Source organism: Salmo salar, chromosome 04, assembly GCF_965601325.2.
Source record: "Salmo salar chromosome 04, fSalSal1, whole genome shotgun sequence".
Taxonomy (NCBI): domain Eukaryota; kingdom Metazoa; phylum Chordata; class Actinopteri; order Salmoniformes; family Salmonidae; genus Salmo; species Salmo salar.
In genome coordinates, this window is record NC_138294.1 from 57,066,433 (window position 1) to 57,080,226 (window position 13,794).

The 13,794-nt window shown below is 43.5% G+C and overlaps 2 protein-coding genes across 6 annotated transcripts; both read left to right on the top strand.

Moving 5' to 3' along the window:
• The first annotated feature begins 3,981 nt into the window (after positions 1-3,981).
• LOC106603385 (uncharacterized) lies at positions 3,982-10,406 on the top strand. 4 transcript variants are annotated; one of them, XM_014196996.3, is made up of 12 exons: positions 3,982-4,112; positions 4,927-5,393; positions 5,589-5,683; positions 5,761-5,863; positions 5,976-6,061; positions 6,248-6,348; positions 6,488-6,558; positions 6,720-6,827; positions 6,947-7,017; positions 7,292-7,409; positions 7,750-7,914; positions 8,097-10,406. In XM_014196996.3, exons 2-12 carry the CDS (start codon positions 4,992-4,994, stop codon positions 9,870-9,872), a joined length of 3,096 nt encoding a protein of 1,031 aa, XP_014052471.3. In that variant the 5' UTR covers positions 3,982-4,112; positions 4,927-4,991; the 3' UTR covers positions 9,873-10,406. The 4 variants fall into 4 exon arrangements, with proteins under 4 accessions (XP_014052471.3, XP_014052470.3, XP_014052474.3 ...); XM_014196995.3 differs by having other exon boundaries at positions 3,999-4,250; XM_014196999.3 differs by having other exon boundaries at positions 4,000-4,250; positions 5,589-5,650.
• A 125-nt stretch (positions 10,407-10,531) lies between these two features.
• Positions 10,532-13,794, top strand: LOC106603386 (rho-related GTP-binding protein RhoG). Of its 2 annotated transcripts, none has more exons than XM_014197001.3 (2): positions 10,532-10,807; positions 11,458-13,794. In XM_014197001.3, the coding sequence occupies exon 2, from the start codon at positions 11,490-11,492 to the stop codon at positions 12,063-12,065; it is 576 nt and encodes a 191-aa protein (XP_014052476.1). In that variant the 5' UTR covers positions 10,532-10,807; positions 11,458-11,489; the 3' UTR covers positions 12,066-13,794. The 2 variants fall into 2 exon arrangements, with proteins under 2 accessions (XP_014052476.1, XP_014052477.1); XM_014197002.3 differs by having other exon boundaries at positions 10,556-10,733.

The window sequence follows — 13,794 nt, forward strand, 5'->3', positions numbered from 1 at the left end:
AACCAGCTGGCTGAGGGGAATCTTCTCTAGGTTAATCTCTCTGTAGGTGAGGGCTCTGAGGGGAATCTTCTCTAGGTTAATCTCTCTGTAGGTGAGGGCTCTGAGGGGAATCTTCTCTAGGTTCATCTCTCTGTAGGTGAGGGCTCTGAGGGGAATCTTCTCTAGGTTCATCTCTCTGTAGGTGAGGGCTCTGAGGGGAATCTTCTCTAGGTTCATCTCTCTGTAGGTGAGGGCTCTGAGGGGAATCTTCTCTAGGTTAATCTCTCTGTAGGCGAGGGCTCTGAGGGGAATCTTCTCTAGGTTAATCTCTCTGTAGGTGAGGGCTTTGTGGTGGAATGTGTGGGCATCGCTTCCTTTTAAGTGGTTGTAGAATTTAACAACTATTTTCTGGATTTTGATAACGGGTCTACTCCTAATTCTGCAAACATTGTTTGGGGTTATGCGTTGTATATGAAGGATATTTTAGCAGAATTCTGCAATGCGTGTCTCAATTGGGTGTTTATCCCCTTTTGTGAATTATTGGTTGGTGAGTGGACCCCAGACCCACAACCATAGAGAGCAATCGGTTCAATAACTGATTTATCCTAATTGGGATGTTGAGTTTTATGTTCCTTTTGGTGACATAGAAAGCCCTTATTGCCTTGTCTCTTAGATAGTTTTTTACGTTTTTACATTGTTTTGTCATTTAGCAGACACTCTTATCCAGAGCGACTTACAGTGAGTGCATACATTTCATTTCATGCATTTTTTTTTTTTTTTTTTGTACTGGCCCCCCGTGGGAATCAAACCCACAACCCTGGCGTTGCACACACCATGCTGGCGTTGCAAACACCATGCTCTACCAACTGAGCCACAGGGTTGTTCACAGCTTTGTGGAAGTTACCTGTGGTCTCTTTCTCCCTCTCTCTCTCTCTTTCTCTCTCTGCCAGGAGAAATAGCCTGTCAGACCAAACAGTCTCTGCTTAAGGAATCCTTCACAATTTGTCCTACTCTCCATCCAATCAAATAATCTATGCCAGGGCGTTTTCAACAGTTGGGTCATCCACTGGTCTTCCCCTGGCTATGTGACTTTTGGAGAGCAACATTAGGTTTTGAGTTTTAATACTTCATACCACTATTTGGGGTTTTGATAGGGTTTCTCTGAATATGTTTATTATCATAATTATAGTTCAATAGATTTGAACAATGCATCCTAATATCACCTGTATGTAGATCCGCCTTGCCATCTCTTTCAAATCTTTGCTCCTTAGTGGAACACATCATTATCTACAGCCAATCATTGTCCCTGTGATTCTATCAAAAACATCTTGATACAGGAGATGCCACCTCCACCAAACCAAAACAACTGACATTCTACCACCACAGTTCAATGTGTATCAAGTCTTTAATCTGATTACTGGGCAAGAGGTGTCTTTACCTATCACCTGAAAGGGTTAAGTTAAACATTTTCTCAAGCATATCAGTATTGTCCTGTGCTCCACAGATACTTGGAGGTCTTATTGTGTTTGCAATAAACCAATAGCTGACTAATTTGCCTGAAATGATTTGGAGATAGACCTGGAAGGATAAGGTACGGCTTTGATTTGGTTGAATCCCGATCCGTCATGTAGTCTGTGCTGAGTTCAACCTCAGTCATGATTGATGCATGGTCACATGCATCACACATGACTTATCCTATAGAGAATGCTTTGGAGAAGGCAGGGAGCAAAGGCCAGGCGAGACTATCTATTTATCCCAGTCTCCTGTTTGTCTCTTGGTCATTGAGGACATGAGAGAAGGTATTTGGGAAGAATTTGTTCTATATCTTTTATGGACTTTAAGTACTTTTAGAAACCAGTCTTGCCCCTGTACAAAACAAATGGGGCAATTAGGTCAGAGATCAATCGAAATTCTCAGATAAATTACATTCTTTTATCAAGATTAGTGTCTCTGTACAGAATGTTTATATTATTTTGTGTATTTAATGTTTTCAAAAAAGCTCTCTTTCCTCATCTCTTTCCCTGCCATGATAAGTTACTGGGATGTTCCCAGGAACCCAAATAATAAGGGGTTACAGAGTATTGACTAATCAAAACTGTGCCATGTGGGCACGCCCATTTGGGCACAATAAAACCCCTCCATCAGTCCCCCTTCACAACACAGCGTAGATCCCAGATCTCAGCAGGCTCTGGGTTATAAAGTCATGTCTCCTGGACATTGTTTAGCCCTGCCCTTGTTTCTATTATACAGCACAGAGGCATTTCCTTGAATTCTGTGCCAGGAGTGCTAATGCCTAAGTATTTGAATTAAGAGGGTTGCTTCCTGAGCTGGTTTACTCTGGCTATGTGAAAGGAGGGGGTCTGAGGTATGGAAGGAGATTTCAATCATGGAGCTTTCTTATTTTGCTTTTGTAAATATCTGGCTAGAAGGAAGTCAGGGAGTGGGAAGCTGTGTATTATGTCTAGAACACTTTCACAGTGAGAAATCAGTCCAGTACATAGATTTCAAACATGACGTCCACAGAGTCATTTTCTTGTCCAGTTCAGCCCGGCCTTCATTTCAGTGTCCACAGACGTCCGGTCCAGACATGATTCGGTACCGTCCGGACCGGCCTTGTTTTGGCCAAAACATAGACGTCTATATTTGGTTCAGATTTGGTCCGGACGGGCCTTGATTTGGTCCCCCAAAAAATGGCTATGATTGGTTCAGATTTGGTCCAAGTTTGGACAGCACAGTACAGTAGAGCACAGCATAGTACAGTACAGTTAAGTATAGTAAAGACAAGTAGAGTGTAGTTCAGTACAGTAGAGTACTGTACAGTAGCACAGTAGAGTAGGGTACAGTATAATGCTCTGTATTGTACTGTACTGTACCCCACTGTACTCTATTGTACTTTACTTGCCTAGCAAGTGTTCATTTTTAAATTTACATTTCGGTCATTTAGCAGATGCTGTTATCCAGAGCAAATGACAGTCAGTGCATTCAGCTAAGGTAGATAAACAACCACATCAAATCAAATCACATTTTATTTGTCACATTACAGTGAAAGGCTTACTTACAAGCCCGTAACCAACAATGCAGTTTCAAGAAAAATAAGTGTTAAGTAAAAAATAGACAAGTAAAAAATAACAAATAACAAATAGTCAAAGAGCAGCAGTAAACTAACAGTAGTGAGGCTATATACAACGGTACAGCGTCAATGTGCGGGGGCACAGGTTAGTCGAGGTAATTAAGGTAATATGTACATGTAGGTAGAGTCACATGTATCACAGTCAAAGCAAGAAAAACGTGTCTGTAATTGTTACTGAGAATGTTATTATAGTTGAAGTGTTCTGTTGGTTTTTTCTGTTGTCAGAAAACTGTGAACATGATCACTACCAGTTTAAAGCTTTTGAAAAAGATAACATATGTGCATGTGACAGATGGGAGTAATCATAAATGTAACACACTGCAATCTTCAGTTGGCTCCATTTTCCATTTTTGGAATGACATGTTTTGAATGTGATATAATGTTTTCTTCCTTGAAACGCAGATACAAGTGAATGAATGTACGGTTGAAATTCGGCCATAGAAACAATGACCAGAAAATATGTATTTTCAACGCTTTAAAATACTTTATCAGACTCTGGAAAATATGTCAATAGTAATTTTGCTCACTGGGCTGTCATGAAAGCTATCGGAGGTCAGTTCCATTTCAATGGTCTACTACACAGTATTAGGCCACTTGAAGGAATCCACTGCACATTGCTTCATAACATTTATATAACAGGTGCTTAATATCAGAAATACCATTAATATTATGAGCAATGTATTTGTGAGTTATAAGATATACTGCCCAGTGCCTATCCATATCCTATTCCTTCTCCTTTGGCGACTGCACAGGCAAGAATATATTTACGTTAAAGTGTTTTACTGCTACTCGGGTGATTGATTTAAACTTTGAGAGGTTCAAGATAGTGCAATTGTCAGAAGTTGATTTGGTTTAGAAGATAAGAAGAACTCCAAGCTCAGCGGTGTGTCATACTCAATGATCGGAAGGGGTAGCCTCATTTACGTCAGTGAGTCTGGTTCTGGCGCTTGGACAGTCCGAAAATGTTAAAGCTTTCCTGGAGCAACACGGCATATCTGCGCACGTATGTGGATGTAAATATGTTTACGATGGAGATATGTATTATTGGTCTAGAAACGAGCACTTCTAAAAGCAGTACACATCAAAGTAAATAGTGGAATTACATCGCTGGAGGCAACACTGAACGGCAGCCCCAAAAAATGTAAATTGAATTGCTCTATTACAAATTAGGCTATGTTCAATAATGTCGGTTAATGAAATGGGGAACTTATATCAGGTGCTTAGAGATATAGTGACAATATATTTGTTATGGTGAGTGTTATGAGAATATATTAGCATGACATTTATTTGTAGCACAATAGGCTATTTTATTCTTGCGATATAATTCATGACAACCAGTCTGAAAACTTTCCATTTTAAATGTAAACTCACTTTTTTATTCTAATAGTAGACTAATATGTAGCCCAACCGGCCGGCAGATTGCACTATTATTCATTTAAGTCGTTTGTCGGCCGTTTGGGCTAACTAATATGTTTGGGCTCATAAACGTATTATTTGAGAATGCTCTTGTGGCGATAGGTGCTTGCAAGAGGAAAATGTTGAAAAATGGGACTGTTATGTTTCCTACAATTATCTTCATCCTGCAAAGTGTGTCACTGACAAATGTAGTAATTTCAAGGAGATATTTAAGCTTTTATATGTTTATTGTATCTACATTTTACAGATGATTGAGTAGCTAGTTGGAAAGTTGTATTGTTGTAATTATGGCGTAGTATACCATTATTTTTCAATGTAACTCCTCTCTCCATTTTATAGACAGTTGGGTTGGCAACAACCACATCTCCACTAACTATATTCTTGTTCTAACTTCCGTACAGATCTCTGGCCCTTCAATGAAGCTCCACTGCCCAACTCTTGTGACCCTAGAAGAGAAGTGACCTACATGGATCCCCTGTCTGAGCTGACATCACTCTCTCCCCCCACATCCATGTCCTCTCCACCTCCCCCAACCATGTCTCACCCACCACACCCAACCATGTCTCCCCCACCTCCCCCTGCCATCTCCCCACCACCCCCACCTCCTCCACTGCCCAGTGGCCTCCAGAACAGTCGGGATGTCCTGCAACGGTCCAAGTTACGCAACCTGAACTGGGACCTCATTCCGAAGGAGAAGGTAGAGGGCCGTCAGAGTGTCTGGAACAGTCCAGATGAGTTCCACTTCGACCTGAGCTCGTTGGACGAGCTGTTTGGACAACAGAAGAGGTCTCGGCCCCCCAAGAAGGATGGCAGTTTACGGCGTGGTCTCAGACCTATTGGCTCCCCTCAACGCAATGCACCTGAAAAAGTCAGTGGACTGGTTTCCATATGTAAATGGGCAGTTTTAGGCATAATGTCTATTAGTCTTAATTGTAATGAAAAGTGTATTCCAGGTTGGTGCTATTACCAAACTGTGGGTTGTTTCCTTAGAGAATGATTGGGGTGTGGCTATATGTTGATTGTTGTTCTGACTGGTATTTTCTGTTTCTGCCTAACCCTGTAGGTATCACTTCTGGATGGGAAGCGCAGTATGAATGTGGGAATTTTCCTCCGGCAGTTCAAGAGGTGGGAGAGATATTTTAAGCCCACTTTAATCAGGTTTGCATAATAATGTCACTATCAGATAAATGTTTAATGTCATCCGTGGCAACTCATTATAACTCATATCTTCACAGTGCAGTCAGGGAGATAGTGGAGGACATCAGGCAGGGGTCTGGGCAGCACTATGGGAGTGAGATGCTCAGTGAACTGTTCAAAATGCTGCCTGAGACTGAGGAGGTACTGTGGAGTTCTGTCTGTCTCTCCATATCATCTGGCTCTATTTAGTGGTCTTTATATCTTCATGGTTTTCCGTCCTACAGTGTACTAAGTCATGTGTCCTGTTCTGTAGGAGAGGCGTCTGAGGGCATACCGGGGAGAGCATAGCCATCTTGAAGACCCTGACCTCTTCATGCTCCTACTAGTTGAGGTGCCCAGGTGATTAAACATATTGTTGGTGTTTGGTCATCACCCTTCTCCTACCAAAAGAAAATGCTATCGAATCCTCCTTATCTCATTTCTCTTCCTATCTTTTGCATCACCTCAACTTGTCGCCATGTTCTCTCATTTAAGCTGTTTAAAATGTGGGTTTCCCAATACTCTCCTGTTATTTTTCTTGGTCAGTTATCGCTTGCGTCTGGATGCCATGATCCTGCAGCAGGAGTTTGACCCAGCCTTATCTTCTCTGTGTGTGTCAGCACGCTGCTTGGTGTCTGCAGCCACAGGTGAGAAAACAGCAGAGTGATTGAAATCAGTTTTTCCCAGATCCCTGAACTTTTTTTTTTAGATTTCTTTGACTTTTATGTTGATTTATCTTAGTGACATACTATAAATTACTATCCTATCTATCTCTCTCTTTCTTAGAGCTTTTGAGCTGCCCAGAGTTGCACTCCATCCTACGGCTGGTCCTGAGGGCAGGAAATTACATGAATGCTGTGAGTTGCAGTCATCTGGCACCTAGACAGCCAGTGCAGCCAGACAGGCTGATTGATTGATTTATTGACAACCAATATTCTACATTTTTTCCAAATGTGTTGAGTGCATGAGTATGAATAAGTGATCTAATCTTGTCACACCTTCTGACCTTCAACAACAGGGAGGTTACGCAGGCAATGCTGCTGGGTTCCGCATCGCCTCTCTGCTCAAACTAGCTGACACCAAAGCCAACAAACCAGGCATGAACCTGCTGCATTATGTGGCCATGGTAAAAATCTGATCAATATTTTACAAATGGATGTTAAAAGGTTTTTCCAACACTCCTACTACTAGTCCTACTTGGGTCTCACAGAAAGAAAATAATACAATATGTCTGTCCTCTCTCAGGAAGCCGTTAGGAAAGACCCAACCCTGCTGTCCTTTCCCCTCAAGCTGAGCCATGTGGGTCTAGCCTCCAGGTCAGTGACACACTTAGGATGTTATGAGTGCTTCATGGCAAGTTGCTGACATAGTTCTCACATGCTTGAAAAAGAAAAGAAGCAGCATTATATACAATTTAGTTTTTGCATGTTTTGGGGGTTTACCCAAGTACTCAATGATGTTGATTGATTAGTTTGTTGATTGATTGAGTCATTCATCCATTCATTAATTAATTCAGTCCATTGTTAATAACAATGTTAGGTCCCTTTAAATCAGACAAATCTCACCTTACTGTTCTCTCTCACCCATCAGACTGTCTGTGGATGTGGTGCAAGGGGATCTGTCTCAGCTGTGCAGCAGACTAACTGGACTAGAGAGGAGAATTCAGACTGAACCTGTTCTCCAACAGCAAATGAAATCCTTCCTCCAGGTAAGTGCTTCCTGTAAAATATGTGTCTGTGGGTTTTTGCTCCTCCCTTGTACTTGTTTGATGAATTAAGGTCAAATATTAGTAAAGAACTCCCCTCATCTGGTTGTCTAGGTCATAATTAAAAGGATAAACCAAAAACATGCAGACACTAGGCCATGCATGGAATGAGTTTGACACTCCTGCTGTAAAATAATGAATAATATGTCCAAATAAGACCACAAGACAGCCCCTTCAATGTTTCAGAAAGGACCTTACCATTGCAAGTCATTTGAAAGTACATTTATGGTAATTTGGACTAAGAATCATAAGTTGTGAAAGGTGGTTTGTGGTCTGTTGTCAGAGCGCAGAGGGGAGGCTGGAGGAGGCAGAGGTGGAGGTGGAGGCTCTACTGCAGGTCCAACAGGACCTGTTGGACTTCTTCTGTGAGGATGATGTCACATTCAAGCTGGAGGAGGCCTGCAGCATCTTTTACTCCTTCAACATTCGCTTTCAGAAAGCTGTAGAGGTCAGCACCTAAGCAGCATCTGTTGGTGTTCAACCATATTTTCATATCTCCCATTGATATGAATGAATATTTTTTTGCTACAATAATGTGTGCTGGTTGGCAAGACCTCCATTGATGTACTTTTATTTGCATTAAATGATTCTGTTCATTTTAATTTGATAACTCTTCTGATTTTGTTTCAGGAGAATGCAAAGAGGGAGCTTCAGGAACAGAAGCGAGCAGAGAGAGAGAGACTGGAGAGGGACCGGGACAGGACGGTGAGACGTCGCTCCATAGCCACCTATTCAGCCCTGGAGGTGGGACTCAGGGACACCCAGCAAGAAGACCTGGAGAGCACCCTAGAGAGGAGTCTCTACCACACCTCGCAGAGCCGCCACAACGTGCGAAGCCCAGACAGCCGACTACGTGCCATGAGTCCAACCTTACACAACTTACTGGAGAACATCAATGATGATGATACTACAGAATCATGTGACACACCACCACCAACCCTTGCTCACTCACCACCACCACCCAAGACAAAGCATCAGCAGAGTGTGTCTGCTCCCCCCTCTGACCCCACAAACAGCATGTCAGCCAAGCCTGCCCAGGAGACCACCCCTCCAGTGGACAGCCCACAGTCACCTCTGGAGAGTGCCGATCTGCTGAGGCGTGTAGCATCCAAAGTGGTGAACCAGCAGTGCAGTCTACAAGAAATGTCTGACCCAGAGAAACAGCATGACACAGCCTCTGCCCATCCCACCACCAAGGGACAGTCACAGAAGCCTGGGGAATGGGAGCGTCTGTATTCATGCATGGGAGACACAGTAGTGTGTCACACTCTTGTGACTGGCCTATGCTCCTATAAGATCCTGAGCCCAACACAGCCCTGGGAGGAGCCCACGGAAGGATCCCACTGCTTCTTACGGTTGAGGGACAAGCAGGTCAGAGCGGCAGTACCCCAGGTCCACAAAGCGGCAGTACCCCAGGTCCACAAAGCGGCAGTACCCCAGGTCCACAAAGCGGCAGTACCCCAGGTCCACAAAGCGGCAGTACCCCAGGTCCACAAAGCGGCAGTACCCCAGGTCCACAAAGCGGCAGCACCTCAGGTCCACAAAGCGGCAGCACCCCAGGTCCAGGGAGACAACATGCAGAACAAAAAGGTGCGCGCACCAGCTTCTGGGCTGCAGAGAACTATACCCAGGAGTAGGGCTTCCACACCCTCCACAAGCCCCACTTCCACCCTTTCCTCTACTGCCTCTGCCATCCCCACTCCCACAGCCTCGGCCATTCCCAAAATGCAAGGCAGGTCAGAGGCAGCCTCCACATGGTCCTCACGTCTCCCTCTCAGGAACTCAATGCGTTCCCCAACTCCAATCACCTCCAGAGATCATACTGAGGTCAGACCGGAAGGGATTGTTAGGGAAAAAATGCAATCTCTGAATGAGCAGACCAAAAAAAAGCATCCACTTCGTCGACTACTAGAAAAAGCCAAACCAAATGAGAAGGAGAGAGAGGAGAAGATAAAGAAGAAGGAAAGAGAGCTGGAGAGTGAAAGAGAGAGGGAGAGGGAAAGTGAGAATGTAAAGCAGAAGGAGAAGGAGAAGAAAAGAGTGAAAGAGAGGGAGATAGTTAAGGAGAAAGAGAAGGAGAAGGAGAGGAAGATGGCGAAGGAGAAGGTGCAGATGAAAACTAAGCTAAAGGGGAAAGAGAAGGAAGTCAAAGTGGAGCCAGTGACGGAGTCAGCTCTGTGTGTGTCCAATCGGCTGCCCCTGCACCCTGACTTTCATACCTCTCTGCCTCGCCGTGCCTTTCAGAGCTCTGTGACCACCAGTGCCAAGGTCATACGCTGTGCCCTCATTGCCGCTGCGGTTGTGACTAAGGACAGGAGCAGCCAGTCTACAGTCCCAAAGACCACAGTTATAAAGCTGCCTGGCCCCAGGTCAAAGCTCCCAACTCCACTATCCATGTGGAAGTGAGTCTGCCCACACCCACCTAGACATACATAAAACCCCTCAGATCTGATATGGAGAGATGCCAATAGGGAATCAAGAATAGTACCTTTATTTTTAATATCACACCTTATTGGCTTTAGCTAAGTAATCAGGCATCTTTTTATAAATGACTTTGTACTGAAACTGTGATAAATATAAGGTAGGTAATAAAATAACTCAATGGGTCCTCACAATTTACCTGGAATAATGAAAGTAGGCAAAGGAAAGGAAAAATAAGGTATGAATATGGTGGTATACAGGAAGTTGTACTTAGGGTTATTCAACAAGATAGTTGAATATGGAGTGATAGAGAGGGAATGGGCGAAGAGGGGATAAACAGAGAAGGATCTGGTCAGGAATAAGACCCACTTTGATGAGTATTGAAGTTCTCCATATTTCAAATGAGAGATGGAGTGGTGGGGTGCTTGGAGGTGACTGCATCATTGAAGATGCATTGAGAGTGTATTTACAATTCTGTGTCCCAACTGTACACAAAACAATAAAACCAGTGATCTTTCAGTTGTGTTTAAATTGTGTGGCTTTTGTTAAATAAGTGTGACCAACTCACTCCTCCACTACTGTAGCAGCTAGCGACTACAACAACCAGAATAAAATACTATTTGGGCAAGAATCCCCGGATGAAATACCTGCTACAACGAAAGGAGGGCGTCCCCATTATTTTTTTGTGAACAAATGTGCAATGCATTTTCCGAACTGAGATGCAGCAATACGAAGCGTCTAGTCTGCCGGGAAACCACACGAAGAAGAAGAAGAAGAAGTAGTAGAAGAAGAAGAAGGAGGAGGAGGAGGAGGATGATGAGGGCGCGAGCGCGAGTCAAAGAAGCGGTGGGGCAATTTATCAAGATAACCTGACTTTCAGTTCGCCAATGGGACATTTCAACATCCCTCTTAAATTCACTGTGAGTTATGTTCTTCATCGAACCTGGTCAAAGATTATTTCCAAAAAGTTATTCGTGTCCTCGGCCAATTTTACAACCTAAATTGGCGTTAGCTAGCTTGCACTAACGCTAGCTAAAGTTCACAGCTAGCTACGGAAACACAAGCGCGTGCTAAGTGGCTAACTATAGATAGCTAACCAGCTAGTTGGCTCCAAGTTCTATCGCCGTTTTTCCTGGCGGATAGCTAACTAAATCCCTGGGCTGTACTGCCTGTACATAACCGTTTTATTTTCATTCAATAATACTAGTATGTGTGTGTACTTAGTTAGCTAAGTAACTAACGTTAGTGCAACTTTCTTGTAGTTAACGAGAAATAGTTCGCTAGCTTGTTTGTTAACAAGCAAAATAAGTAGCTAACTAATGTTTTGCTATCAGTTTGGTAATGTATTTAACTGTATTCTTTCTAATGTTCTTGTTTATGTTTTGACTTTGTATTGGTAAGCCCTGTCTGCCTCTTTCCATTGAGGACCACATAAAAAAATAAGTGGCAAAAACACGTTCATGTGTGTTATCCTCTAAAATCAATCACTACTCAATCTGGCTACATTGAACAATTTATGATCAGCATTTTATGGTCATGTGGCTCTCTCTCATATTGCCCCTTGTTTCAGGCACCCTAGTCGCCAGTGTGGATGAGGGAAACATGCAGACCATAAAGTGTGTGGTGGTGGGCGATGGTGCCGTGGGTAAGACTTGTCTTCTAATCTCCTACACCACAAACGCCTTCCCAGAGGAGTACATCCCCACCGTGTTCGACAACTACAGCGCCCAGATAAGTGTGGACGGCCGCGCCATCAGCCTCAACCTGTGGGACACGGCTGGCCAGGAGGAGTACGACCGCCTGCGCACCCTCTCCTACCCCCAGACCAATGTCTTCATCATCTGTTTCTCCATCGGCAGCCCCTCCTCTCATGCCAATGTACGACACAAGTGGCACCCAGAGGTATCCCACCACTGTCCTGGAGTTCCAGTGCTGCTGGTGGGCACCAAGAAGGATCTGCGTGGAGATGTGGAGGCAGTGAAGAAGTTGAAGGAGCACGGCCTGGCCCCCACCAACCAACAGCAAGGCAATGCCTTAGCCAAGCAGATCGGCGCCGTCAAATACCTGGAGTGCTCAGCTCTGATGCAGGACGGTGTGAGGGAGGTGTTTGAAGAGGCCGTGCGAGCTGTGCTCTACCCCATTACCAAGAAAAATGGCAAGAAGTGTGTTGTGTTATAACTATGTGCCTAGACTGTAGGGGGACTGGGGGAAGAGACACGATTGGCGCTGCCATTTTGGCTCCCAATATGCCTTCCATGTTCTAACCCTCACCACTTGTTAGCATTGCCTGGCTTCAATATTAATTGATTGTTTGTCAAGAGGTCCTCTACACTAAGATGTGGTTTTAATTGATGCCAACAACCTTCGTATGGATTCTTTTTTTGTATCTCTGAAATCAAAACTACAGCGACGATGCTAAAGGATTTCAATTGTGCCTTCTCAGCAACTTGCTGCCTTGTCCTCACTGGCTGTATGTTTAAGAAGATTACAATTGATTTGACACCTTTGCTTTTCTCCTTCGTCAGGCCAGTCTTGTAATGTGTTGGTCTTTTTCTGTGAGCTTTGCCCATGTTTTCATCTGATGTGATTCATAGGAATGTTGTGTCAATCAGTAGCCACTGTGTTAAACATTATTCATCCCTCTGTGCCATTACAGTAATAGTTGTAGTGTGGATTGTCAATAAGATAGTTTGCCTTTAACGTGGTTCATAAGCCAGGGTCACAGGATATCTGCCGAACTAGCCTTGCAGGTCTGAGACAAGCAAGGGTGTATGTATGACACTGTCACCCTGAACACATGCACACTTTGATTAGAATAGTCTCTCCTATTGCTCTGTTACTCACACTCTCTCTTACTCTGTAAAACCATGAGCTTGCCATTCCGCACAATGCTTTGTCAAAACAAAGTTCTGATTGTGTCAGAGTGAATACAGATTTGGGTAGCTGCTAAGTAAACATTCATCTTTAGGGCATCTGTTATTTTTGTATTGCTGGTGGGACAAGTCAGGAAGCAATAACAATAATTTGAGTTTAGTGATTACCCCCCCCCAGTCTAACTCTGTCAGCTGACCTGCTTATGGGTAGTCTTTTTTTGTCTGAAGGCAAACAGAAAACACAAGTAAACTGCATTCTATGTTCTATTGTAACTAACTGAAATCGGTGCTGAATAATGCTACACATTAGGATGTCAAAAAAGTTGTTTAGCGTTAATGAGGAACGCTAAACAATGAGGAACGCGTGTTGAAGGTACCACATATCAGCAGTAATGATGCTCATTCCTTGTTAACTTAACTTATCTAAGTGTAATGGCAAGTATGTATGGCTAATACTGCAACAGGAGCTGCAATCCTAACAGTTACTTGTGTTGCATGGGCTGCATGAACATGCTTGTTGGAGAGTGGAGGAGATAGGCCTACATTTTTACCCAAACCACTCTAGCAGGATTTTTTTCAGTGTCTGGTGGTATTATTGGTATGAATGGTTCTGTCGTTTGCCTTGCCCCTTTGTGATGTCATATGGGATCTGTAATGAGTTGGTGTGCAGCTTCTGTAATTAAGGGCCACAGGGTCAGCTGGTTTTTCCCATCAGACCGCACCACTAAATTGAATGTGAAGTATTGCATTTTAGGTATAATTCATTGTAAATTTGCTGACTGGACAATACATGTGGTGGAAACCTGCAGAGTCTGTAGCACTTGAGAACTGAAGTTGCACTTCCTCTGTGTGGAAGTCTTTGCCTTCTCAAAAAGATGGAATGAATTCCACCCCAACACTGACTGATAACAGATTGGTTCTGGTGGAATGTAATAGTTTTTTTTTTGTTAACCAGTAACCTATGACATGTACATCTAATTGCCAAAATAAAGGAAACACTTGAGTAAATGAGGAATAAAACTATATTGAAAGCA

Coding starts and splice junctions, on each gene's coding strand:
- LOC106603385 (XM_014196996.3), top strand. CDS start 4,992: ATGGATCCCCTGTCTGAGCTGACATCACTCTCTCCCCCCACATCCATG. Junction 5,394..5,588: donor AACGCAATGCACCTGAAAAA/GTCAGTGGACTG, acceptor CTAACCCTGTAG/GTATCACTTCTGGATGGGAA. Junction 7,410..7,749: donor AAATGAAATCCTTCCTCCAG/GTAAGTGCTTCC, acceptor GTCTGTTGTCAG/AGCGCAGAGGGGAGGCTGGA.
- LOC106603386 (XM_014197001.3), top strand. CDS start 11,490: ATGCAGACCATAAAGTGTGTGGTGGTGGGCGATGGTGCCGTGGGTAAG.